The sequence below is a fragment of the Pseudorasbora parva genome, chromosome 21 (assembly GCF_024679245.1).
Source record: "Pseudorasbora parva isolate DD20220531a chromosome 21, ASM2467924v1, whole genome shotgun sequence".
Classification (NCBI taxonomy): Eukaryota; Metazoa; Chordata; class Actinopteri; order Cypriniformes; family Gobionidae; genus Pseudorasbora; species Pseudorasbora parva.
Window position 1 is genome coordinate 28,232,140 of NC_090192.1, and position 27,901 is coordinate 28,260,040.

The window sequence follows — 27,901 nt, forward strand, 5'->3', positions numbered from 1 at the left end:
CTAATTTCAACACTTCAGCAGGTATGTAAAAAACTATTAGAGAGAAAGCTTTTGCTCTGGAGACTAACTTTGAAAGACATTGTACTTAAATGAACACTCCAAAACAGCTTGAAGAGACGGAGTCGTCGCAGGTGATGCCTCTATCATCTCTGGATAATCAATAGTGAAAACACACACACACACAAACAAAAAGAAAAAAAGAAAAAAGTGGTCCTCACCAGCGGTCGATCAATCTAAATGTGGGCTGATTTGGGTACCAAGGACGAGGATGATTGCTATTGGATTTGTGACAAAAGAAAGCGTGCTGCTTTTAATTCTAATTGTTCCACATAAGAGACGGAAGACAAATGCTGAGGTACTGTCACTCGCCTGGTTTCACAGCAATTCTGTACCATGTCCACTTCTTGACAAACATGCCACATATATACACACACCAGACATGGATTTCATAAGCAAATCAAAAGGAAGAAACTTTTCTTAAGTCACGGAACTGAAGTAAAGTTTTGTTAGAATGTTTTTTTTTTTAAATACTTCTGTTTGGCAAGGGCACATGAAAGGGTACATAACACACAGAGATTCTGCCAATCTCATTAGAGTAGAACCTTTAGTGTAGTATTGCATCCTTCATATATCCGTCTTCCGAAGTCTTCCTTTTTAGCGGATTTATAAAAAGACAGATGCACTGTACTACTAGTTTCCGAAAACAGCCAAGCTCTTGGAGGCTTGCCGTGGGCAGAGATTAAGAATCACCAGAGTGTGTGTGCGCATGCACGCACGCAAAACACACACACATTCAAGAACAACAACAAAAACACAACAAAAAAATACAAAACAGCCATAGATCCTCCAGGGAATGACACAGAGTATTAAGAATCAATGGTTCATAAACTTTAAAAAAGGGTCATTTTAATAAATTCAGTTTGTGTGTGTGTGTGTCTTGTAGACTATATGTAAAACATGTATGTAAAATATCTTATTCAGGACAGCACTAAAGAAAAATAATGCATTTAGTATGATCTCTCTTATTTAGTAAAGATCATTCACTTTTCACAGATTCTGCCAGCAGTTCACATACTTTTTCTTGCAACTGTATATGCCGATTGTTTATAAAACAGTCTTTACCAAATTTCAGGGAACAAACACTCGGAGAACTTTCCAGAAAAACAAACTGCATCCACTGTTCCCTTAACACTGGGTAATCTAAGTAAAGGTTATCATTTTCCTCATAACCAAAAACACGTTTTTTTGGTGAAATTTTTATTTTATTTTTTAGATCATGAAATCAACAAAGACAAATTTTTCTCGAACAGGTCCTGTGCAGCACTGCCGATGACTTCCGTAACCTAAGTGATGAGACGGGGCGTGCTTTTGCTCTCGCTCTGGGTAATGTGTCCATGCGCTCCTCCAAGAGCAGTGCCCATACAAGGAATTCTGCACTTTATGATGTCATACAGGGCCATACACACATACAGTCTATTTGGCACAGAAGTACTCTGTCTAATACTACACTGTCATACATCCAACTCTTTAACAGTGTAAATAAGTGAGAATGCATGAAATAGCAATTTCAAATTTAAATTGATCAAAAGTGACAGTAAAGGCATTTATAATGTCTTTAAGAGAAGGTCTTTATAAAATTTCAATTTAAAATAAATGCAGTTCTGTTCAACAGAATGTTCAATGAATCATGATTTTTTTTGTGGAATGCTTTCCACAAAAATGCAAATGTTTCAACATTAATAAAGAACGGCACCATATCAGCACAGTAAAAAGATTGCTGAAGGATATCTGACACTGAAGCCTGGAGTAATTACAATATTACTGTTTTTACTATATTTTTCATCAAATAAATATAGCCTTGGTGAGAAAAACTAATTCAAAACATAAAAAAATACAGGCTCCAAACTTTTGAACCTTACTTTCAGTATTTCCAGTAATGCTTTTGCACATGCACAACTCTTTTGTTTGAAAGAAATTACTTTTAAGAGTGGTTCATATTCAAATTAAGAGAAATATCAGATTAAACATTTTAGAGCAAAACTAGAAAAATGCTCACTAGACTTAGTTATACACACTTATACTTATACACACAATAACTTAGAGTTATTCACAATTAAAACATTTCTTAATAGCTGGAACCACAAAGCAACCATTTTGTTTAAAATCAGCAGGAACTGTAAATGGTTATCTTAAATAAAAAGCTAAAAAAACACAGTGGAGATAAAAATGCAGTGGCAAACAGCAGTACGTTATATATAATTCACACAAAAAAAGAATGGAAAATGGAAAAACTGGTACGTGCCTTTAAGTGCCTTGATTATAGTACTCAAAAGTGACTGATGGTTAAAAGGAGGGAAACTAAGAAGCTTTGCACTCAAACTGAAGTGCACATTAAATACCTATGCAGACATTATGTACTACTCAGTCTTCTGCAAGCTTTCCATGTGCTAATACAACTAATCTTCTAACAATGACAACTCGTATCATTAAAGTTCAAAGCTTCATTGAATTGCTTTCAAGATCATAAATCTTCAACCACTGCAAAAGAGCCTCAAAACATAGCCACAAAAATAAACACGAAGGACCGTGCTTTTGAACAATAGTGCAATTTGGCAATTATAATAAGCCGTCTGTCATGCAACAAAAATAAATTATATGCATAATTTAGATGAACAAGTTCTCTAAAGTGTTTTAAACAGACTGGGCCAACACCACCATGTCACCAAATACATTAAGTGTTGTTCTTTGCATTTGAAAGTCACTTCAACCTCAGAAATCACAGAACAAACTTCTTCCTGTTTCCATGACAAACAAAAAAATGCAGGAAGGTGGCGACGTCCTTGGCGGTGCACATATCAGGCCGACATTGCTGTCTCTGTGGGGGCGTCTCTTCGGCACTGACACAAAGAGGTCTCTTCAATGACTTCCGCATAAATGGGCCCTGATGGCACCACGGTAATTAATCACTCATTATCTTTTCTATTAATCACCACTTGAGGACTGTTATGGCTGATCCCACCGCGACCACATTTATAATGAAATTATCAAAGCTGAGCACACTCACGTCAGGGTTTCTCTTGACAATACGATCTGATCATCTCTGCAAAATGTGAGTGACACCGTGTGATGAAAGGAGAGATCCTAGAGAGGTATGCTAGCTTTAAAAGTTAAGTGAACTAAACGTTTTTGGGTGTTCAAAATCAGTCAGTATAGAGCAATGGTAAAGCCATCGGTGTGTGAAAGTTCTGAGTAAACAAGTTAAAGTAATTTCCGCCCTTAATGCCCAAAATGCACATTTATACTGTACATCCAAAGTGCACGCATCTGAGCTTTACAATAAAATGCAACACAATTTCTATCCTCCTTTATTTAAAAAAAAAAAATCTCTATACTGCACACTTTTATGACAACTCATTCATAGGTAATTAAAAAACAATAAATATAGCAAGCCAAGTGCAAAGCAAATGGAGAATGCATCTTCCCTGGACTAATTTAATGAGGTAACAATTTCTAACTGTATACAAAGCAAAAATGATGACGATGACGATAATAATAATAGATAAATAAATAAAATGCTTGTTCGTGTGTTGATTCTCCTCTTATTGTGAATCATTATAAACACATTAAACATTACAAAGCAAAAAGTTTAATTGCATTATCAGACTATGGAAGCAAGTTTATTAAAAAAATTAAGCTGCATCTAAAATGAATACAATAGGTTCGGTATGGTATGTGCGACGGTAACCTTTATTTGTGTGATCGCTTCAGAGGATCCTTTAGTAGTGCAATGCATTCAATCAATCATTCACTTTCATACACTGAACTGTTAACTGTGTAGTTCACTATGGCCCTGTCCCAAACTGAACCTTAGACCATCGCAATCTTTCTCAGAGTTTACACTTTTGTGACATTGTGCCGCTTAGACTGTAGGGTTGAAGTCTCGGTAAAAGTGCACATTGAGGGCACACTTCGGCCGCAAAAGGGGCACTCTCAAGTACCATTCTGAAAGCTAAAATGACATGGGACACCCTAAGGTCTTGAGAGTGTCTTGAAACACCCCTGTTTAGGCCTGGTCGGTAAAGAAAACACCTTAAAGGGATACTTCACCACTTTTTCATATTAAACTATGTTATTCCCTTAACTAAAATGAGTTGATACATACCTCTCTCGTCTGAGTGTGTGCACTTAATCTCTCTGACTCACGGTGACGATCTGATAGCATTTAGCTTAGCCCACTAAGCCCAGTTCATTCATTATGGTACCAAAAAGAGATCAAGTTAGAAATGACCAAACATCTCCACATTTTCCCGATTTAAATACAGTTGCCCAAAACGTCCATTCAGTGTAAACTCGATAGTACAGTCAGCAAAGCTTATGAATACTCAATATTAATTGCTAATCCCAAATAAATTATGAAATTACAAAATGCAAGATAATCCAAGATTCCGTTTACCCAGGGTTGACTTAGAGTCAACTAATTCAAATTTTGAAAAGCCCTTAAGTGTGCTGTTTGGGACAGGGATCAGAGGTGTCAAGTAGCCTACTTAAGTAGAAATTTTGGGTATCTATACTTTACTGGAGTAATTGTTTTTCTGCCTACTGTTTATTTCTACTCCTTACTTTTTAAAAATAGCCTCGTTACAACTCTTTCATTTCATCTTGTTTAAAAAAAAACTAGATAATTCGCGTCATCAGAATTTGATTGTGGTTGGATGAGAAGTGTAAACATATCATTCCAACACCCTATTGGTTACTACGCGATCCATCGCGCTTGCACATGATTCAAAGCACAAATCACACACGGTGTTGCCAGATTGAGCACGCACTTTCAGTCAATCAGCGTTCAGCAGCAAGACGCGGTCATTCATGACAGCCAGGTTTAGCGTGTTAATTCATTGTAGCTGTATATTCAAGTTATCGCTATGCTAAAGTGGCATATATATATGCGTTTTTTTCGGGGTTGGTGAGCTATGAGCCCTGCACAGGCCCTTCACATTTGGATAATTTTTTTGTTTGTTATTTTTTTTTCAAAATGACAACCAAGCAGTCAGCGGACGACAGTGGGTATGAGGTTAGGGGTGTAAAAAATTCAGGGCCCGTAGGGCTCTAAATCGTCGACCCAATCTGGCAACACTGATCACACATGTAGCCTACATTTACATTCCAATAAAGGTTATTGATAACAATTACTTATAGGCAACTAGTCATCATATCTTCTGCTTCAGGAAACACGTTAATGCTCAGCAGTACACATATGGTATATATCCATTACTAAAATGCATTCATTTTTAATGGGTATATAAACAGGTAGCCTAGTGCATCCCAAATTTTTCAAAATTGACATTTTAATATAACATTATAGTCATTATGGTCTTTAGAAAAATGTTTTTTGAGGAGGTGGGGTAGTGCAGTAGGCCCCTATGGTGTGGCCTAAGCTTTTGTCTTTAATAGCATTTTTTTACATATATTACCTTTACTTTTATACTTTAAGTACTTTTGAAACCAGTACTTTTACACTTTTACTTAAGTAAAAAGCTTGAGTTGATACTTAAGTATTTTTAAACCCTAGTAGCTATACTTCCACTTAAGTAATGAATGCGAATACTTTTGACACCTCTGACAGGGATTATATAGGAGATGGTACATGCGTGACTGATTTCAGTCACAAAGGAGCAGGATGGAAAGGGCAGGAGTGGAAAGAGTTAATTCTGCTTGAAGAGCTTGTTGATATTATCGAAAAGCTGGGACCTCATCAAACACGGATGAGATTTGCACCATAATGGCTCCTTTCTGATGGTGAAACATCTACACGTTTATGAATCCATTAATTATATCTTCATTTAAATATTGATTTGAAGCTATTTGCTTTCTTTTATCCCCTTCAACTTGTGTGTTTGCGCATGTATAGGTGAGAGAGTGAGAAAACAAACGTGAGAAGTGGAACTGAGAAAATAAAATGACAACGCCTGAAAAGGAGAGAGCAAAAGTGAGATGGCGTGAGAGAGCATGGCAGAAAGGAAGAGAGCTGTGGCATGCTCTCATTTGTGCTAATAGATCTTCTCTCAGAAAACAGGCTGGCTTTGTTGACAGCCAAAAAGCACCATCTGCAATTTATCCATCACCTGCTATTACTCATCAGGCCCACTGCCTTTACTAGATCAGTGGCATCTCCATAACAATTACGCAAGACAAAGCCGGTCCATCACTGAGATATACATAGATGCATCCATGTCCCGCGCACTCGAGGATGCAGCTGCCCTTTTCAACCGTGACACATTTATTGTTCTGTTTTTTTTTTATTTATTTTTTTATCCAGACCTATAATTGCAATGTTTTGCTTGATCCTATAAACCAAGCTGAATATGGGAAGGCACGCACATGGAAAGGCAAGCACACAAACCTGTAGGGGTTTAGACTATAGAGTTAAGGTCAAATTTGTTTTATAATTCTTAGAAATGCTCTTAAAACCTTGCCCCAGGGTAGTACAGTGAAAACCTCACTGATGTGAAATTGAGATTGATTATCCATTGATTTTACCATAGGCTTCATGTAAAACCCTGCTGAAATCTCGGCTTTATAGCATTAGGACTTTCCCTTTAGACATTAAACAAGGGCTAAACTCTCAAAGCCATTTCGGCCACAAATACGAAAATTTAATGGAAAGGTTTTTCATTCCTGAAAAAGTGACAAACCCATACAACCCTGATAAAACACTTTAGACATATAAGAGGACCACCATTCAGGGTCAGAGTTTACTAAAACATTAGTTAAATTAATTTATAATTATTTCACTCAATATAATTAGGTATGCAGTTTGAGTTTTAAGCTGGACAGATTTACTAAACAGGGCAAGAGCACCTTCCAAAAAATGGGACTGGAAAGTTCAGAGCATGATCCACTAACCTCACGCATATAAAAGAACACAGATGTAGCTGGATCATTTCCATGAAGATCGCAATCTACCAGTTAGCGTCTGGTTTAAGACATGCTTTTTTGGGAGGTAAATAATGGCACCAACACCAGTAAACGAACAAGTGCAAACCTTAGTAAATCGCCTTATGTGATTCATTTATAATCTCCTCCAAAAAAAAAATCATAAAAATCCTGCAAATGCATATGCAATAAGGTCAGCCGCAAAAAAAAAAAAAAAAAAAAAAAAAAAAAAAAAAAAAAAAAAAAGTTGCTTAAATCACCTTTCTTTCCCATTCTGACATTCAGTTTGGAGTTCAGGAGATTGTCTTGACCAGGACCACACCCCTAAATGCATTGAAGCAACTGCCATGTGATTGGTTGATTAGATAATTGCATTAATGAGAAATGTATGTATGTATGTATGTATGTATATATACACACACACACACATATATATATATATATACAGGTCCTTCTCAAAAAATGTGCATATTGTGATAAAAGTTCATTATTTTCCATAATGTAATGATAGAAATTAAACTTTCATATATTTTAGATTCATTGCACACCAACTGAAATATTTCAGGTCTTTTATTGTTTTAATACTGATGATTTTGGCATACAGCTCATTATGCATTCAATAATTGGTCGGGAATCCTTTTGCAGAAAAGACTGCTTCAATTCGGCGTTGCATGGAGGCAATCAGCCTGTGGCACTGCTGAGGTGTTCTGGAGGCCCAGGATGCTTCGATAGCAGCCTTAAGCTCATCCAGAGTGTTGGGTCTTGCGTCTCTCAACTTTCTCTTCACAATATCCCACAGATTCTCTATGGGGTTCAGGTCAGGAGAGTTGGCAGGCCAATTAAGCACAGTAATACCATGGTCAGTAAACCATTTACCAGTGGTTTTGGCACTGTGAGCAGGTGCCAGGTCGTGCTAAAAAAAGAAATCTTCATCTTCATAAAGCTTTTCAGCAGATGGAAGCATGAAGTGCTCCAAAATCTCCTGATAGCTAGCTGCATTGACCCTGCCCTTGATAAAACACAGTGGACCAACACCAGCAGCTGACATGGCACCCCAGACCATCACTGACTGTGGGTACTTGACACTGGACTTCAGGCATTTTGGCATTTCCTTCTCCCCAGTCTTCCTCCAGACTCTGGCACCTTGATTTCCGAATGACATGCAAAATTTGCTTTCATCCGAAAAAAGTACTTTGGACCACTGAGCAACAGTCCAGCGCTGCTTCTCTGTAGCCCAAAAGTGGCTAGACCTGGGGAATGTGGCACCTGTAGCCCATTTCCTGCGAAAGCCTGTGCATGATTGCTCTGGATGTTTCTACTCCAGACTCAGTCCACTGCTTCCGCAGGTCCCCCAAGGTCTGGAATTGGTCCTTCTCCACAATCTTCCTCAGGGTCCGGTCACCTCTTCTCGTTGTGCAAAATCTTGTTTCAGTTAAATAGTTGTTCTGTTGCTTCATATATATATATATATATATATATATATATATATATATATATATATATATATATATATATATATATATATTATTCTCAACTCCTGAGTTTCAGATATTCAAATTTTTTCATTAAATAGAGTAAACTGACTTCCGGTTATGGCGAGGTGCTAAGAGGTCGCAACTTTTTAGCTCTGCCGACAGCATGTGATTAATCCTACAATACCAACCAGAATCGTACTTAAAGGAAAGCAATTAGTAAACAAGAGAACGGGGAGTTAAAATGTCACGCAAAGGTGGCAAAAAAGACAAGAAAAAAGCACGAAATGAAGACGAAAACTCAGATGGGGAAGAAATTAGCGACGCCATGGCGACTGTGGAAGAAGGCCCTAACGAAGGAGATGGCGAAATAACTTCGGGCGAAAATAACAACCAGGACATCATGAAAGCAATAATGTCCTTGAAAAGCGGTCTTTATAAGAAAATTGACGGTGTGCAAACAGCAATTACGGAGGTAAGAAAGGAGATACAGGAATGCACAGGGCGCATAGCGCACGCGGAACAACGTATTTCTGATGCTGAAGACAACGTTAATGGGCTAATATCCAAAGTGAGCACATTGGAAAGCACCGTTAAAGCTCTTTCAAATAAAGTGGACGATTTGGAATGCAGAAGCCGACGGAACAACGTGAGACTGGTGGGTCTACCAGAGAAAGCAGAGGGTCTGGACACGGCTTCATTCCTGGAGAAGTGGATACCAGAGGTTCTAGGAATGGAATCGCGGGAGTCATTGGTAATTGAGCGGGCTCACAGAATCGGCACTCTGACTAACAACGACTCGCGCACCACTCGCCCGAGGACAGTAATTATGAAGTTCTTAAACTTCAAAGACAAGGAACGCGTATTAAAGGCAGCCAGAATCAAAGGGAATGTTCTTTACAACAACGAACAAGTCCGTTTTCATCCAGACCTCTCCACTGGTATACACAAGATGCAGCGCGACTACGATGACGTGCGTAGGAAGTTGCGAGATAAGGGAATTCATAAGCACAGAATCATCTTTCCTGCACGGCTCCTGTTGACACATGAAGAGAGATCTTACACTTTCCAAACTCCGGCTGAAGTAGACAAATTCGTCCAGTCTCTCTGAATGATCATGGCGAGTTGGAAGACGCTAAGAGGCTATCTTCACCAGGAAAATACTTGACGGCATTGATCTTAATGGTAACACTTAAACACGGACGAATGAGAATTGGCCATGACTCACATTATTATAGCTATTTGACACTTTAAATGACACTCACAATGGACGTTCAATCCATTTTGCACTTTACATGGCCAAATAGTTGTACTATTTGATTTATTCGTTATCTGTGATATCCTTCGGCACGCATTTGTTAAGTGCTTATTCCTTCAAATACAAATAACCCTTTAATGGTTATGTTTACAAATATTGCAAAGTTCTTTACAATATTTAAAGATTACTGGTTGGTTAGTATTCGGTAATAGTAGAGGGAGGGAGCTAGAGAGAAGGGAATAGCTAAAAACGAGAGACAGGCGGTTCTTCGGATCGCGTGGACCCGTCTCGGACATAAGCGGTTGGTATAAGGTGTGCGGGGTTTTTTTGTGTTGTTTTTTCTTTTTTTTTCTTCTTTTTTTTCTTTTTTTTTCTTTTTTCTTTTTTTTTCGCGGGGGGGGGGGGGGGGGGGGGGGGTTGGGGGTCTTCAATGTATTTTACATTATTATATAACTCATGTCTAGTACTCTGAAGGTGAAATTTACCTCTTGGAACTGTAGGGGCTTAAATACAACTACAAAGATTAAACTAGTGATGAACAGGATAAAATTCTTGCAATCAAAAATTATTTTTTTGCAAGAAACGCATCAAATGAGTGAGAATATTTCTAAAATAAGGAGAAGATGGCAGGGTCAGGTGTTGTCTGCTCCCTATACCACCCATGCTAGAGGAGTAATGATATTAATTCATAAATCTGTTTCGCTACAAATCCAAAATGTAATTAAGGACCCTGCTGGTAGATATATCATAATTCAGGGTATGCTATTATTTGAAAATATAAATTTGATAAATGTGTATGGCCCAAATGAAGATGACCCCAAATTCTATAATAATTTGTTTTTGACTGTCTCAAATCTTCCTGGGCAATACATAATAGCTGGCGACTTCAATTGTACGCTGGATCCAGTAAGAGATAGATCATCAGGCTTAGATAAAACTCACATTAGATCGAGGAAGACAATAAACCATTTTATTAAAGAATTAAATCTATTGGATATATGGAGACAGAGTAAACCCAATGCAGTAGAATACTCATGTTATTCTAGCACTTATAAAACTCACTCGCGTATAGACTATTTTTTGGTTTCAGCACAACTTGTTTCAAAAATTAATGAATGTCAGTATAGTAGTATAGTAATATCTGACCATGCAGCTGTATCACTTCTTTATACTGATAATAAACTTGTGAGTGATCCCCCAAAATGGCGCCTTCAACCCGGATGGCTTACAGACCCCACATTTATAGATTTTTTGGACAAACAAATTGACATGTATTTGGAATGTAATACTTCTCAAACTTCTGCTAGCATACGATGGGAGGCATTTAAGGCCTTTATAAGGGGTCAAATAATTAGCTTTACCAGCTCAAAAAAAAAGAGTGCACAATTGGAAATAAAAAAATTAGATGAGAAAATAAAAAAACTTGAAACAGATCTTTACAATAACAAACCTAACTCTGTAGATGCACATACACAATTACTCCTGCTTAGATCAAAGTATAATGAATTGTCAGCTAACAAAGTAGCAATTAATTTGATGAGACTTAAACAATCATACTACGACCAGGGGGAAAAACCTGGGAAACTATTAGCATGGCGCATTAAACAACAACAAACAGAAAGGTCTATTAACTGCATTGAAGTTTCAAATGGTAGAACTATAGTAGACCCTACAGAAATCAATGAGGCCTTTAGGGTATTCTATGAGAAACTGTACAGTTCTGAGGGTACTTTTAGTCTCGATAAGCAGACTCAATTCCTAAACAGCCTTAATATTCCTAGAATTTCAGAAAATGAAAGCAGAGATTTAGATAGAGAATTAACAAAAGAAGAAATTGCGGATGCAATTAGTTGTATGCAGGCTGGAAAAGCAGCCGGCCCAGATGGTATACCTATAGATATTTATAAAAAATTTCAGTCTAAATTGATTTCACCCCTTTTGGAGATGTTCCAGGAGTCTTTCAGTAGTGGTCTTCTCCCCACATCCATGAGGAATGCCCTAATAACTTTACTTCCAAAACCGGGAAAACCAAACACAAAATGTGAAAACATGCGTCCAATCAGCCTTTTAAACTCAGATACAAAAATACTAAGCAAAGTTCTTGCTAGAAGATTAGAGGGCTTGCTTCCCCGGGTGGTGGGAGAGGACCAAAATGGATTTATTAAAGGTAGGCAGGGCTTCCATAATGTCAGAAGAGTACTCAATATTTTACATAGTCAAAGAGGGGCGAAAGACACGGCCTTACTCTCCCTTGATGCAGAGAAGGCCTTTGACCGCGTTGAATGGTGCTACCTATTTGAGGTTTTTACCCGCTTTGGCTTTGGGGATACATTTTGTAAATGGGTTAGATTGCTTTGTACTGGGCTCACTGCTGAAGTTTTGACCAATAATACGGCCTCTAAACCATTTAACATTTCTAGGAGTTGTCCGCAAGGAAGTCCTCTATCACCTCTATTATTTATCCTTGCAATAGAACCTTTTGCTATAGCGGTGAGGATGCATAGTAACATTTATGGAATCCGAGAAGATCACTTGGAACATAAAATAGCATTATTTGCTGATGATGTAATTTTGTTCCTGAAAAACCTGAGCAGCTCTGTCCCTGCACTTCTAGAGCTAATTGAAACGTTTGGGAAAATATCTGGATATAAAGTTAACCATTCAAAATCATCTATAATGTTACTTAACGAATCAGAAAGGGAAAATAGCCAGAGATATGCTTCTACCTTCAAATCAACAGATAATTTCACATATCTGGGTATAAAAATTGTCCCTGAGGTGAATAAGATTGCTCAGATAAATTATGACCCCACACTGGAAGCTACTACCTCACTAGTAGAACGTTGGACATCTTTACCCATCTCAATGATTGGCAGGATAAATATTCTAAAAATGAATATACTCCCTAAATTTCTCTACTTGTTCCAGAATATCCCCTTACCCCCACCATCATACTTGTTTATTAGAATTAAGAAATTGTTTACCAACTTTATTTGGCAAAATAAACGTCCCAGACTACGTCTATCTTTACTATATCTACCATTTGACAGGGGAGGCCTTAAATGTCCAAACATCCAATGGTATTATTGGGCAGCTCAGCTGCGAACAATTATGTTTTACTTTTCATCTGAAAGCCCTCCTGCATGGATGGATTTAGAATCCTGTTCTATTACACCAAGATTACCATTGCAATTGTACCTGTATTCAGCAGACCACAAATACCTGAGAAAAAATACAGATAACCCTATTGTATTGAACATGATCAATATTTGGTTTAATTCATGTACATTTTTAAATTTAAATCCCTCCTGGTCACGTTTTAGTCCTATTTGGGGTAATGTTCGTTTTAAACCAGGGAAGTGTGATGCTGGATTTCGGATGTGGGCTGAAAAGGGGCTAAGGAAAGTGCAAGATATGTACAGTAAAGATGAAGTTTTTATGTCCTTTGCAGCAATATCAACCAAATATGATATACCAAATACCCATTTTTTCAAATATCTTCAGCTTAGAAGCTTTATATCCTCCTCTCAAAACCATTCATTAGATATCCCTATCATTTCCCCATTAGAGGCAGTAGTTACAGGACATTGTTATGATAAAGGTTTAATTTCATCTTTGTATGATCTGCTTGTGTCTGGGTCCGATGAATCCTCAGAATCCAAGCTAAGATTATGGAAAGAAGATATAGATGACGAAATATCTCGTGAAGATTGGAACGAGGCATGTAAGAAGGCTCAGATGCAGACAGTCAACAGTAGCTTGAAACTCATACAGTTCAAATGGCTGATGCGTACATATATAACTCCTGTGAAGTTGCACAAATTTAATGATAACATCCCTGATACCTGCATAAAGTGTAATGAGGAAAGAGGTACACTGTATCACTGTATATGGGAATGTGTGAAAGTGAAACCCTTTTGGCAGGGTATTACTGATATGATAGAGGAAATTCTATCAAAAAAACTGCCATTGGATCCTAAACTGTTTATACTTGGTATATATCCCATCAGCCCCACCTTAAGGAGCAAAGAGGCCCGATTCATAGATATGTGTATTTTACAAGCTAAACGTATAATTGCTCTTAATTGGAAAAATATCAATGAGCCAAGAATTGGAATGTGGATTAAAGAAATGTCATCAAATATGGCATTAGAAAAAATAACGCACATTGTCAAAAACAAACAAAATGCTTTTGAAGATGTATGGAGACCTTTTACTAACTTCTTAAGGCACAATGTTAATGTTGGTAACCTGTTACAAGAAGAAGCTTTGAGGGAGTAGGGTAGCATCAAGATCTTCTGCATTGAGGTGTGAAATGATGATCTCTACCTGACTTAAGTAACCCCCGGGGTTTTATTTTATTTTAGTTATTTATTTTATTTGTATTAATTTATATATACAATTTTTAGTTATTTATGTTTTTCTGTGTGGGGATGGGGTGATGGGAGGGACAAAAGGGAGAAAATGTTTGCTGCGTTTTATGTGATTGTTATTCATTGTGTAATCTGATGTATATGCAAACTGAAAATTTAATAAATATATGGTAAAAAAAAATAGAGTAAACTACTGCGATTAGTTCCTGGGTTTTATCTATCTTTGCTGCAACCACACTAACAACTGGCATGGATGCACATACATTTAAAGACATGCACAAATGTAAATTTAATCATGCATTGCTTAAGTAATTATTTGCTGATAATTATAAAATGATTGTGATATCTAGATAATATATTTCTAATATATTTTTTTAGAAAAAATAAAGACTTACCTATGGAATAAAATGACATAACTGGCCGGACCAAGGTAATGAGGAGCCATGTGTGGTTTTATGTCTTATAATTACAACTGAACTATGGAATAACTATTGTAAATATTTATAAGGAAAAGTGCAAAGTACAATTAAGAGCTTCAAAGCCTGGACCGTCATGAATTATGGACTATGCAATCAACTCTCCTCCTGTGTATAATCTGTTCTAATGCTGTCTGATTATACAAAAAAAGGAGTAAATATTTTTTTTTTGCACTAAATAGCTCAAAGAATAAACATTAAGGAGCATTTTCATAGAAGCACAGTCCTAAATCAGCTTTAATCAGAAGTTTTAAATATAAATAAGTGCTCATTTTCAGAGAAAATTAATTCACTGTCAAATTCAAAATGCAGTGGATGCTCAGATGATCAAAAATAACTTTTATACATAAACATAATATTAAATTATCTTAACTATTAATTGCAAGTATGCACTCAATCAACAAGCCTAGCATGAGAAGATTCATTCCGACTAGCAAAGACTTGTTGGTGTCTAACTTATGTAAATTAAGCAACTCTCAAATGCAGCAAATTAATTACAGCTGATCATAACTGGAAATGAGGCCTTGAACCAAGGAGGGAAATTTGCCCAGACAAATGACATGGAAACAAACGTTTTCAGACTGGGAACAAAAGTTACCAAGTAAAAATGACAAAGCATACCAATACAATTGCGCCCACTGATCTTACACAAAAGAGAGAAGGAAAAAAAAGAACAGAAAAAAAAATCCATAAATGTCTCCAGCCAAGCCTATAATGTTTTCCCCTGATGTTTTGCTCATATTTAGGAGTACAACTAAGGTAATCCACTCAATCACGTCTGCATTGCAGACCCATGTGGATCAGTTCATCCTGAGCAACATCAATGACCTGATTAGCTCTTCAGAACATGAATTATGAAAATGGCTCAAATTGGTTATTCCACAAAGACCTTCGGATTGACTGCTCAAAGGACATGTCAGCTTACCAAAAGTACCAGTTCAGCTTACCAAAAGCAGCCAGTTCAGAAATATGCTTGGAGGTCACACATCTCAAGGGTATTTTTTCTGTTACATTGTATACATTTTTTTTAGCGCTTAGATATTACAAAATGATTGACAAGTTTGCTTTATGAGCTTATTATGACTTTATTGGTAACTGTCGAGACATGCAAACATTATATGAATGTAGCGGTCATTCCTGCAGTTCAATTATATACATTTGTTTTAATACTCCAGCATATTCAAACGGGCTCTGTCTGGATTTTTCAGCACTTTCTTGAGGTTAACTGTTTCAAGGCACACGCAAACACTATCAAGGATTCATTGGGACAGCTTTCTCGCACAGAGAAGTGCAATTACACTACGTTTTAAGAAGAAGAGGGACTTGGTTTTCAACTGTGAAAACTAATGTGCTCACTCTCAGAATCGTATACTATTAATGTTATCATCTATAATACCACTTGGTTCGTTGGTCCGTCGGGTCAGATTGCCTTCACACCTCAAGCAAACCGCCCCAGGGTTTGTTTGCCTAGTTCAGCCGTTCTCAGAACGATTGTTTTGGTGCGCCACTTCAAGTCGACAATGACCCGAAGCACAAAGCCAGGATAACCAAGGAAGCATATCAAGGTTCTGGCGTGGCCTAGCCAGTCCCCAGACCTAAAACCAATAGAGAATCTTTGGAGGGAGCTCAAACTTCGTGTTTCTCAGCAGAGCAGAAACCTGACTGATCTAGAGAAGATCTGTGAGGAGGAGTGGGCCAAAATCCCTCCTGCAGTGTGTGCAAACCTGGTGAAAAACTACAGGAAACATTTGACCTCTGTAATTGCAAACAAAGGCTACTGTACCAAATATTAACATTGATTTTCTCAGGTGTTCAAATACTTATTTTCAGCTGTATCATACAAATAAATGGTAAAAAAATCATATATTGTGATTTCTGGATTTTTTGTTGTTGATTATGTCTCTCACAGCGGACATGCACCTACGATGACAATTTCAGACCCCTCCATGATTTCTAAGTGGGAGAACTTGCAAAATAGCAGGGTGTTCAAATACTTATTTTCCCCATTGTACTTTTATTTGGTCATTATGCAAGATGGTGAGAAAGAGTTGCCTTTGCTTTCACGATCGCAGAACTGGAAGAATCGTCTGCTAAAGAATAAAATCTGTTTTATGCGTCTGTGTGGTACAATCCGAAGGAGGCTCGTGCCAATAAAACGAAAGCTGATTGGCTGAAATTTAAGATGCATGCTGGTCTAATTTGTAGTTGTAATACAGTGAATAGTTGGACTAGCGAAAAGAAGAACTACAACAGCACGTAATAAACACGTGCACTGCGGGAGCATTTCAATGAGGTAGTGTTCCAAGGACGTAGGGAAATTAAGACCTGTTTAACATTATTTAATACCTAGAAAGCAATGCTTCCACGAATTTAAGACTTTTTAAGGCCTTACATTTTGATTTTGAAATGTAAGACTTTAAGACCCCGCATGGACCCTGCATTCATGAGTGAGATGGAGAAGAGGAACGCTTTTTTGAAAATGTCTGAAAAACTACCATGAGCGTAAAAAACATTGTGCTATATGGAGGTTTTTGCGAAATTAAAGTGCTTCCATTGGACGTGTAAAAAAAGAAGAAGAAAAAATGCCATTTGAATAATGGAAAAACAGCTAGTGTTTCCAGGAGATCTCTGTAAGAAGCCAGATTAGCAAACATTATCAGACTCAGAGACTAACAGGTATCTGTCCAACACAGTAGCCAGATTTATTAGAAACCAGACATGTATTGAATCTGATAATCTACTACAGTACAGCAGCAATTACTTTCCTTGCTGAAAGATATAGAATATTAGAAAGGAAATTGGAAATGTGCAACCAACTGTTGCTGTATCTTAAATGACATCCATGAACCATGCATGCCGCAATTTCTGACCCTTTGTTAAACATTATTAACTCCTCCCGCTCTCAAGAACATGTCCCTTAAAATTGGCAGTAGTCTGTACTTCCCTTATGGAATTTTGGCCCACTGATCACCTCACTGCATTTTTCCACCTCAGGAACACCCGAATCACAGAGTATTCTTACTAGACGCAGTTCATGCATTCATAACTAAATGACCTGATTATTGTAATGCACTTCTGGCCGAATGCCAGATTGTCTCCATAAAATAGGCTGGAGTTTTTTTTTTTAAAGACATTATTTTAACATTATTTTAAATGTAATTCTGTGTATATGTGTGTATCAGGATCACGCTGTTTGAGAGGCGTCTTTGTGAGTACGAAAATGACATTTCACTGGTTTAGACTCGAGAATTTGCTATTAATAGTAACAAAGTCGGAATACTTGTGCTGAAGGGAAGCACTAGTCACCGAGTAGCGTGCAGCTACTAATTACTATTTGACACCAGTCTCTTTCTTATTCCACATATATTTATAATGGGTGGACCCACATAAATAATTCCAATTATCAAATATTTAGCTAGATTACATCTGCTGAAACAATATGTGCTGTGAAAAATATATATTCAACAGCACACACCCTAATGCACTAATTGAATAGTAAGTACAAAATAATTGCAATCGGTTGTATCCATATTCCCTAGCAACAATGTTTAATATTTAATACAACAATATTAAGATTCAATTTCCCTAAAAAGATTGAATACTTCAAGTGCTGCAAAATGTAACCATGGTGATCCAGCTAGAACAGGCATGACGATAGGAAGCATGAACTTCTTTCATAGACAAAGTGAACATCAGTTTTAACAAATATTGAACAAATATTTGGTATTCAGTTCCAGATCACTGAAGTCTTTGCTTTGATATCATTAATTCAGCAGTTCTGCTTTAGACTGCATTGATCCACTGCTTCAGTAAACACTGCTGCGTATTTCTGAGCTATTCATGTATCATTTGCGCACACTGGTTTGTGTGAACTTGTGATTTAACAAACTCTGTGAGAGTCCCACAGCTGAACTTGAAAAGTGAGGGTGAGTATTTGTCATAGACTAAAAGGTTCCCTTGTGAGAGTGTGATGAATGAAGTGGAAGCAGAGCCTCTGTTTTCAGAGTCACAAATGGTTGCGACTCTCATTATGGGCAGAAACAGTTTTTGCAGACTGATCAGAGCTGCTTTTCTGCAAGACTGACGAAAGAGCTGATGCGTACATGCTGCCCTGATTCCATCTTGCTCTCCGTTTCTCTCTCTCTCTCTCTCTCTCTCTCTCTCTCTCTCTCTCTCTCTCTCTCTCTCTCTCTCTCTGCATAATGTGTCCTTTTCTGACCAATTTGTGTCACATAGGATTGTACCTCATTCATTAAGCTAAGTAATAAGACTCAACCTAATTATAGCATTGTTGATGACGTCTAGCTTTTAAAATATCGATAATTAAAAGCCAATTGTTAAATCATTGACATGCTTAATATCTATAACCCATCAAACAAACATTAATAAATGATCATCACTTTAAGCCATTGAAAACTCAACATTAGATAAAGAGTACAGCCTCCATCTTGCAGACGGTTTCTCTTTCACTTGGTTACACACTCTTAAACCCACATCTCGGGCTGTGGGCCAGCCAGACTGGTTTTATAGTGGGGCTGATATGACCTTTAATTAACATTAAAAAGAATATGGTTCCCTTTGCCTGAAGTTTGCTGATGCCCTTGAAAGAGAAACCTTTTTTATAACACACGGCCCTATCGCAGAGATAAAAAAAGTTTTATCATAACTTCTCCATTTTTCATAATAATGGATACTCCCAGAAAAACCAAAGCATGTACTCAGCAGGCCTGAAATACAATACTGACTACATAAATTTATCCTGTCAACAGCAGCCTAAAATAGATGCAGATATCAACAGTCACTACAAGGCCACCACAGTCACATATGTGTGCATTTTATTCCCCACATCAATGTTTTTTCAGGGGGCCCAGAAATCCCAAGTTATGGTCCTAAGCACACATGAATGCATGAACATCATCTTTAGAGAGCATTTCACTGCTTCATGATTAATCATATCATACACAAAGAAACTCAAACGTCTTCACTGCAACTCGTCAAAATAAATTCTTTGGTTTAACTTGAAATTGTGACAGAAATATATCGCTGTTGTACAGTGGAATTTAGCAACGTCTCAATGTAATAAAAACTAACACTAATAATAATAAATAATTATAAACTGCATTTTTGTTTAAATATGTTTGTTTGATTTCATATGATTAAAAGATTAATTCATGTTTTATGCCTTCATTTGATTGCCAGAAAAAATAAAAAATACAACACTATGAAATACAAAACTCTTCTTAGAAATGAAATTTTATTTTAAAATGAATAAATTGTTGTTTTTATAAACTCAATTAATTAGACATGCTCTTTAGTTATTAATAGTACTATTTCGTTATTTAAAATGTAATTAAACCATTAAAAAAAACAGAATTAGGTTAAAAAAAAAACTAAATGGAATTTAGTGGGGGAAAACATAATCCAAGATATTCATACATACTTTTTTGTTATACTTTTTAAAGTATAAATTGATGTTAAATTGTATAAGTTTTATGAATTCAATTAATTAAACATGCTTTTTGATTTCAAAAATTTAATTTAATCATTAAAAAGGAGTCCAAAAAAATGTAAACAGAAAAAAACGGTATTTGTGAAAAATTAATAAAACGTATTTCATAGGGCCCTACTTATATAAAGGTCACTCTGATAAGCAAAGCCCCAGGAGACTTTTCTATAATTCTCCAAATGTTGCACACAAACATATTCATAATGGTCATGCCGTAAAAAGCTGTGACCGATGCTTCTGACAGAAAAACTGCCTGTTAAAAGGTTGAAGCTGTGCTACACACAAACCTGAAACCTACCAAAAAACATTCACTCAATGATTTTGTCTCCTTGAAAAACAGACCAAAAAAAATCACAAAGGCATGCCATCACTATTCTGGGCAAAAGGTACTATGTTTTAGTGTTTAATGACGTTAAGTAACATGTAAGGTTACAAGCTAGTTAAAACTTGATTGTAGCTCATATTTTGCTGTTTTGCTCCACAGGCTGCACCATCAGAATTAATAATGCATCTGGTGTGGACGGGACTTGACCCTCATCACTAATGCAAACCTGGAATGTTTTCACTTGCTGTCCTTAAAATGTAATCCTTTACATTAATTACATTGTTGTTGCTGCATTACAGACCTCACCTAAAAGCTTACAATCAAAAATTACTATAACGACAAGGATGTACATTTAAAGCGATACTGTTGTATTCAAGTTATGCGTTCATGCCGTATGACTAGGAGTATGGCATCGCACTGTGAAATGTCAATGCCCCCGCCATCTGTTTTACAGAAGTCATTCCTCCTGCTCTACACTGACATTTAGTGCAGACATCTGTCATCCGTTCTCCTGAAATGGTACAGAGTCACTCTAGCACTGGTGCGCACAGCAGAACCTATCAAATGCCCCCCTACAGACAGGTCAGCCTGGCCTAAAGCACCCGCCAAAATACTATTTCCATTGCAAAGCCAGTGACTCATCCAACGTCCCAACCCTATGCCTGTCCTGCGTTAGAAACAATCATCTAATCTTAATGTTAGCTAATCAGACAAGAGTCACAAGACATTCTCTTCCTAATTAGCGACCATTCTTTTGCAGTTTTGCCTGAATCAATTAAAAACATCCCATTGCCTAAATTGTTACGTGATAGAGCACAGCAGAAGCATGTAACCTTCATTATGAGTATATTTGCTCCTCTTCAGGCACTCAACTGAACTGGATGAGACTGCATGTTAGACGAAATTCAATATCTCAGGATGACATGGTATCATTATTCTTAAATCACCCCTGTTCCGTCTTGTTCATTTAATTTTTCATTTCAGCACGGGGCTTGCAGTCATTGGTCCGAACAGCGGGGATGGTATTTTCAATATGACAAATCATTAAACACGAGGGCGGACAAGGGCAATGCCCATAGCCAAACCTGTTTGTGGTGCTCACTGGAGAGCAAAGATAAGACTGTTTAATTGCACTTTTTGTTATCTTCCCTCCCACTGTCTAATTTCTAGCTGTAAGAAACCAGGCTGTTGATATGTCATTCTCCAAAAAAAGCAAGATAAATATTTCATCTGCAAAGACAACAGATGCCTTGTTTTCTAAAGACTGATCTGTTGTATCATCAGGCAGAGCAATAATCTCAGGCAGAGAGCTATGCAGCCTCAATGAAAAATGAAGAGTTGTGAGAGATTTCTAGGATTTCACATGCTGACAGAACCGATAATCCCCTCCTCGAATGCAAACCTACCCACAGGTCCAGAAGACAACGGCATAAGTTACTCTACCCGTGTAATGTTCCACTGCGGTAAATGCAAAACACCATTATCAAGCTCTCCGGCATCAGGCGACAGTCCTCTAATGCATCTGCTCAGCATAATCACTTAAAATCAGGGTTAAACACACCATACCATCACTGTGATGAATTAAATCATAGACATGGAACACATTTCTTCCTCCACTAAACATAAGCTAGGATACATTTTTCAGATCTGTCATACCAAGTCTTGATCTGAAATCGTCATATCGCTATGCCACGCTGTGTGATTTCACAAGGCCAATTTGTCTTTTGAAGACAATGGCCAAACCATACTCTGTTCTGGAGGGTGGTAGTGTTGAGCATGCTAAATAGGGGTGTACCGGTTCTTGGTAAAAAAAAATCTAAATCGCACAGTTCTCCACGCACAGTTCGGCACACACTTGCATTTGAGATTTCATCTCAAATCTGATGACGCATACGCATCTATAATGTGGTTTGTTGAAAATAACAACACCGAAAGCAGACAGAGTTAAGCCCTATTCACACCACCAGCAACAAAGCAACATGATCCCATTCATTTTCAATGGAGAGCTGGCGACTTTTTGCATGTCAAGCACTGGGAGTAATGCAAAGTTCAGAAATTTCAATTTGCAACTATGCAAATGAGCAGCGAATTTTAGACAGGACAGAGTTTGAGAGATTTCAAAGTTTTATATTGTACTTCTTTTTTTTTTACTTTTTAATTAAATTATTTCGCAGAAAAAAAGAAGACTTGTGAGTTTTATTCACACATTGATTGAAGTGAAGTTTGGCACTGATGCAGTTGATTTTATAGTTTCCCCTGCATTATGTTGATTATTAGAGGCAAGAAAATTGACTATATGTCAAATTTGAATTATGTTTTAGTCATTTAAACATACAGAACAGATTAGCCATTTTTTATGTTTAGTACCATTTTGAACAGCACAAGTTTACAAGTTTAATTTGTTGATTGATCAATTGGTAATATGGTTAATGATTTAATGCACTGAGCACTGTTGTAGTTTAACACCCTCCAACAGCAAAGTGCTACTTTTAATTATTTAAGTCTAATTTTTAGTCCAATTAGAATGATATCTAAGTTTTATATATCACGTATGGTTGGATTTACTAATGATATGACCAGATGAGCAGTCTACCAATAAAATTAGGGCGACATCAATAGGACAAGTGTCTTTACAGTACAGACTTTAGGCTTATTTACGCTTCTGTCGATGGATTAAACATCCACCTTGTTTTTCACCTTAAACTTTGCTTAATGCGAGTGCCGTATGCTCTGTATGAACAGTCACTTACACCATCATCTCCCGAGTGTTGATAGCATGCGAGTGCAAATGTTGCTATATGTTTTTAAGATAAACTCATTTAAGCCCTGCCAATTTAAACATTCAAGTGCAAGAAGATGCGAAAGAGAACTCACATGCACACACGCTTTAAGATGATTTGTGTGTGCATTGATCAGTAGCACGCACACGGAATCTCAGAGAATGTGCAAATATGACTGACTTCTCTTGAAGTCTTGCGCTTGAATTGACAAATTCACACAAAAATTATACCAACACGCTCATCCTGGAGAAATATCCTAGCAAACATGTTTAAGTGAATGTAAACAGTCGAGAAAGACAACGCATGTGTACAGTATCACTGCATTATGTCTTAAAGTGACAGTGGCTATATTTATACATTGAAGATCACATTAAGATGTTTTACATTTGATTACTTTATTACATTTCTGTACCTGAAAACTACTGTTAGATACTGTGAGTGAAAAGCACTGTTTATTTTATTTGTATCTTTGCTCTAGAGTATTTATTTGTGTTGTTGTATATAGTTTGATTATTTGTTCTAATTTTCTTTATTTTATTTTGACAGTAGTAAATTAGAACTTTAAAACTGCATCGACTGGCCGCTAGGGACATGCTCCAGAAGGGAGCATAATCTCATTGAGCCCCATGTTAAAATCCCCAACTTTACAGCAGAAGAAAAAAAAAAAACATTTACAGCCTGGTACAAATTGTGGTTTATACAACTCATTTTGCCCTTCTTGACAACTGTAAGGGGCTACATTTTTTGTATAACTCATTCGTTTACATTATAGATAGCCTTAAAGTTCTGCATAATTATGGGCGTGGCCACTTTGCGTGACAGGTGGATAGCTGTTTGTCTGCTGTCTGTTAGTCATCATCTCACCTCAGCTCCGCCCACGTCCTGCCTCTTTGCCCATTTTCAGTTATTTGGAAGTGACGCAGAATGACGCACTACCAAGATGGCAATGGCCAGCTTGACCCTACTTTACGCTTGAAAACGTGAAATGGTTGACGTCACAGACACTATGTCCTTATTTTTTACAGTCTACATAGCACACATCAATCGTGCTACTTTACATAGAACGATTGCCTAAGTACAATAAATTGTGTTGAGAGATCAAATAATTGAATGATGCATGAGGTTAAGCACTAATTGGATGACTTTAACCAGATTTACAAACACTGCGCTTCAACACAAGAGACCATTTTAGAGCTGAAGCTAAAACCGAAATAAGGCAATCGCAACTGTGCAAATACCCGGGCAGATGACAATGAGATGGTTCTCTAGAATTTTCAGGGAAGCGACGCACTGAAGGAAATCAAAGGCGAGCACTCTGATTTGTGTTGAGCACTGCTGCTTTTTAGATATTCCCTTGTTTGATCTCTCAGCCAAAATCAGTGTAGTGGAGAACATTTGCATAATGGCAGTTATAAACATGTCCTCTGCTTTCAACTTGTGTCTTTCAATAAATCAGTCAGGACAAAGGGCGTTCAAATGAGAGGTCGCAGAGCAATACAGCTTTTTTGGTTATAATCATACAAACGGAAGTTGCACTTCATAATGGCAATAAAGGAGTGCTATTTGTAAAAAGCACACAAAAAATCCCTGTTAGTTTCATTTTTATCCCCATCTTAAGTTGCCAAGGCAAAAATAAAAAATGTGACCTTGTCGCATGATTGGTGCCAAAATGAGGTGCATGTCGTCCAGGCTCTTTCTTGATCAAGACAAAATAGAAGAAAATACATCTTCAGAAGCAATTATTTTTTCTGGAGTGCCTCCTCAAACTTTTCAATCATTTTAATTTAAAAGATAAAAGCTTTTTTGTGAGTACTTGAGGGCAGAAACAAACAGATAATCTGAACCTGTGGAGTGGAGTGCAGCTCTGCAGTGAGCCGAATGCTAATGGTGAAGGCCCATCTGCCCCATCACGCATTATTGGATTTAATTCTTTAGATGAATATAGCTTTGGATCGCTGCAATCATAACTCTCGTTTATTTCCATACATCAATTAAGGCAGAAGCAAAAAAGATCAACCTTCCTGATTATCAATGTCAATTCTGTCCACTAAAATGGAATAAACGCATTACACACACACACCGACACTGGCCAATCATTCTCACGAATTTCTTAACAAAACTTTTAGGTTGTTGAATAGCAAATAGACTCATTATCCTAAACCTGAAACCCCTTCAAATCTCCTTTAAATCTGCTCATCATGCGATGAAATGAAGAAAAGCAGGAGAAATAATGGAAGTATGGCATCTCTCTCCTCGATGCGCAGACATCTGCTGCGCTTATCGTTCGGTTTGCTCTAAACTGCATTAGATAACTCTTGTCAAAGCTAATTGGCTCATAAGGGCCCCTAATTATGAAGATGGGCATGTTTGTAAGTAGTGGACTCTGCAGAGCCGTTTCATGTGGCTGACAAAGCTTTATACGTATGTATAAAGTGCATCTAATCAAATTCCATAGGAAGGAAAAAACACAAAATGGAAATGGAGAACAGACTTACCACAGTGTAAAGTCATACCATTTTTGAAATGACCATAATTTTGACACAAAGATCATATATGTTTATGTTTCTTCTGTTTTTTGACGTACCTCTCGTCGCCTGGAGGCCCAACAGGTCTGTTTGATCTTCCACACCACTGCGGCTACCAGCAACAGGGACAGAAAACAGCTGTAGGAAGACATGAAGGGATGAAAAGATTAAACAATATAAAAATTCCAGATAATTATACATATACACACACACACAAACACACACACACACACACACACACACACACACACACACACACACACACACACACACACACACACACACACACACACACACACACACACACACACACACACACACACACACACACTCTGCAACAGTAATGATAACTGAAAAATACCATTTGTATTGCAGTAGATCTGCAACATCTGTTAACTATCAGGGTTTTAGTCAATTAGATGCCGAAACTGCTTGAGACTTGAGACTTGTACTGATGTCAGATTTATCATTTATTTGTTATGAATAATCTTATGGTTTGCATCCATCAAGTTCCAAATAAATACATTAAAAAAAGGAAAATAAAATAAAATAAAGATTAGCTTGAAATTGTTGATAATTCAGCAAAAATAACTATATCATGGTATAATGTTACAGTCAGGGTCTAAAATGAACACCCGCCACCCTGCCAAATGTAAAATTAACTGTGGCAGGTAACGCTGTGAAATCAATAGCCAATTTGCCGGGTTACTCATGTTTACTCACTTTGCTGGGCAAGTTTGTGTAAGCCAGATCTGTGCAGATTTAAAACAAATGCTCAAATGCATATTTGCCTGTTTATCTTTGTTGGCATTAGTCAATAGAAATACAGCTGTTCATTGTTTGTTCATGTAAATTCACAGTGCATTTACATTTAAATAATGAATTAGTAAATGTTAAAATTAACAAAGATAATAATAAATGTTGTAGAAGTGCGGTTCATTATTAGTTCATGTTTACTAATGTAGTCAACTAATGTTAACCAATGAAAATATTATTGTAAATTGTTACCCTTTTTTATTTTTGGCTAGTAAAAGTTCTGAATGGCCGGTAACTTAATTTAGTAGCCAAATTGGTTGGTGAGTGAAATTGTCAAACCCTGGTTATAGTGTTTATGCAACACTTTCTCATCTCATGTGTTTTCATTTGTAAGTTTTAGAAGCTTTGCGCTATGAACACTATAAGAATGGCCTAGTGACAGATTTGTTTATACCATTCAACAGATGGCAAATACGAACATTAACTCGGGATAAAAACACTTGATTTTCAAAAAGAAAATATTGTGAAACTATTGTTTAGTGATTTCAAAAAATATAATTTGCATTTTCAGCAAGCTTATGAAGATTCATTTGAAAACGGAGTTGCCAATTGCCATGGCTCATTTGGGGTTGTGGCTGCTGGGAAACAACACATTTGAATTTGTTATCATGGTGGGATGGATTTATTATGTAATATTGAATACTTCCATATGCATGTATGCATATGTAGCATATTGATGCTTAAAAGCCATTACTAATGGGTGTCTAGAACATTACAGCTGACTTGACAAATGTCTTGACATTAAAATTTTTGGCAGTATTTTATACAATTGCTTTGTCACACCTTGTTAATTTTTTTTACAATGCATCTAGGCTGAATTTCTCAGATAATCCCACTTTAAAAGATTAAAGTAAATGGACAAAAGACTGCACTGATAAATGTCACATTCTCTAAAACCCGCAGAAGGCTTTCCAGTGGTCAAGCTGAGAAATATGCTCATCTCAGTCAAGTGTTAGGGTCTGGCGATGTGCATCAAAAGGTAAATCTTATAACCATGCTGACAGCAAAGCCGTGAATTGTAGGGAAATTGCTTTTGCTGACTGTATTTATGGAGGTATGTGAGCATTCGTAAACATCTCTGTGTGAAATTAATTCACAGTTTGCACAGATGAAAAAAAGTTGTGAAAAAAAAAAAAAAAGAATTATGAAATCCTTTAAATGCTTTCAAACGCACGCCATCTTGGGTTCGTTTGAAGATAATGGCAAATTGGAGACGAATGGGGAAGAGAGAAACTTGAATGGCTCGATTAAGTAGCAGTGCAGGAGAAATCCCCCTTCAGATCGAAGCCTTTCATCCGGTGCATTGCAGGCAGTAAACAGGACTTAATCCCCTCTGCGACTCTACCTGGAATCCGAATTAATACGAAAAATAAAGCAATTAAAGGTTCTCGCCCCTCGTGTGGTGGTACATGTGGTGGTTAAGTAAATATGTGAGAA

General features: G+C 37.1%; 1 protein-coding gene across 1 annotated transcript in view; it reads right to left on the reverse strand.

Annotated features, from left to right (window-relative positions):
- atrnl1b (attractin-like 1b) overlaps window positions 1-27,901 on the reverse strand; it is a 130,309-nt gene that overhangs the window by 21,247 nt on the left and 81,161 nt on the right. The window contains exon 26 of the mRNA XM_067430608.1: window positions 25,708-25,786. Within this exon, the coding sequence (XP_067286709.1) occupies window positions 25,708-25,786 (79 nt within the window). The remainder of the gene's footprint in view (window positions 1-25,707; window positions 25,787-27,901) is intronic.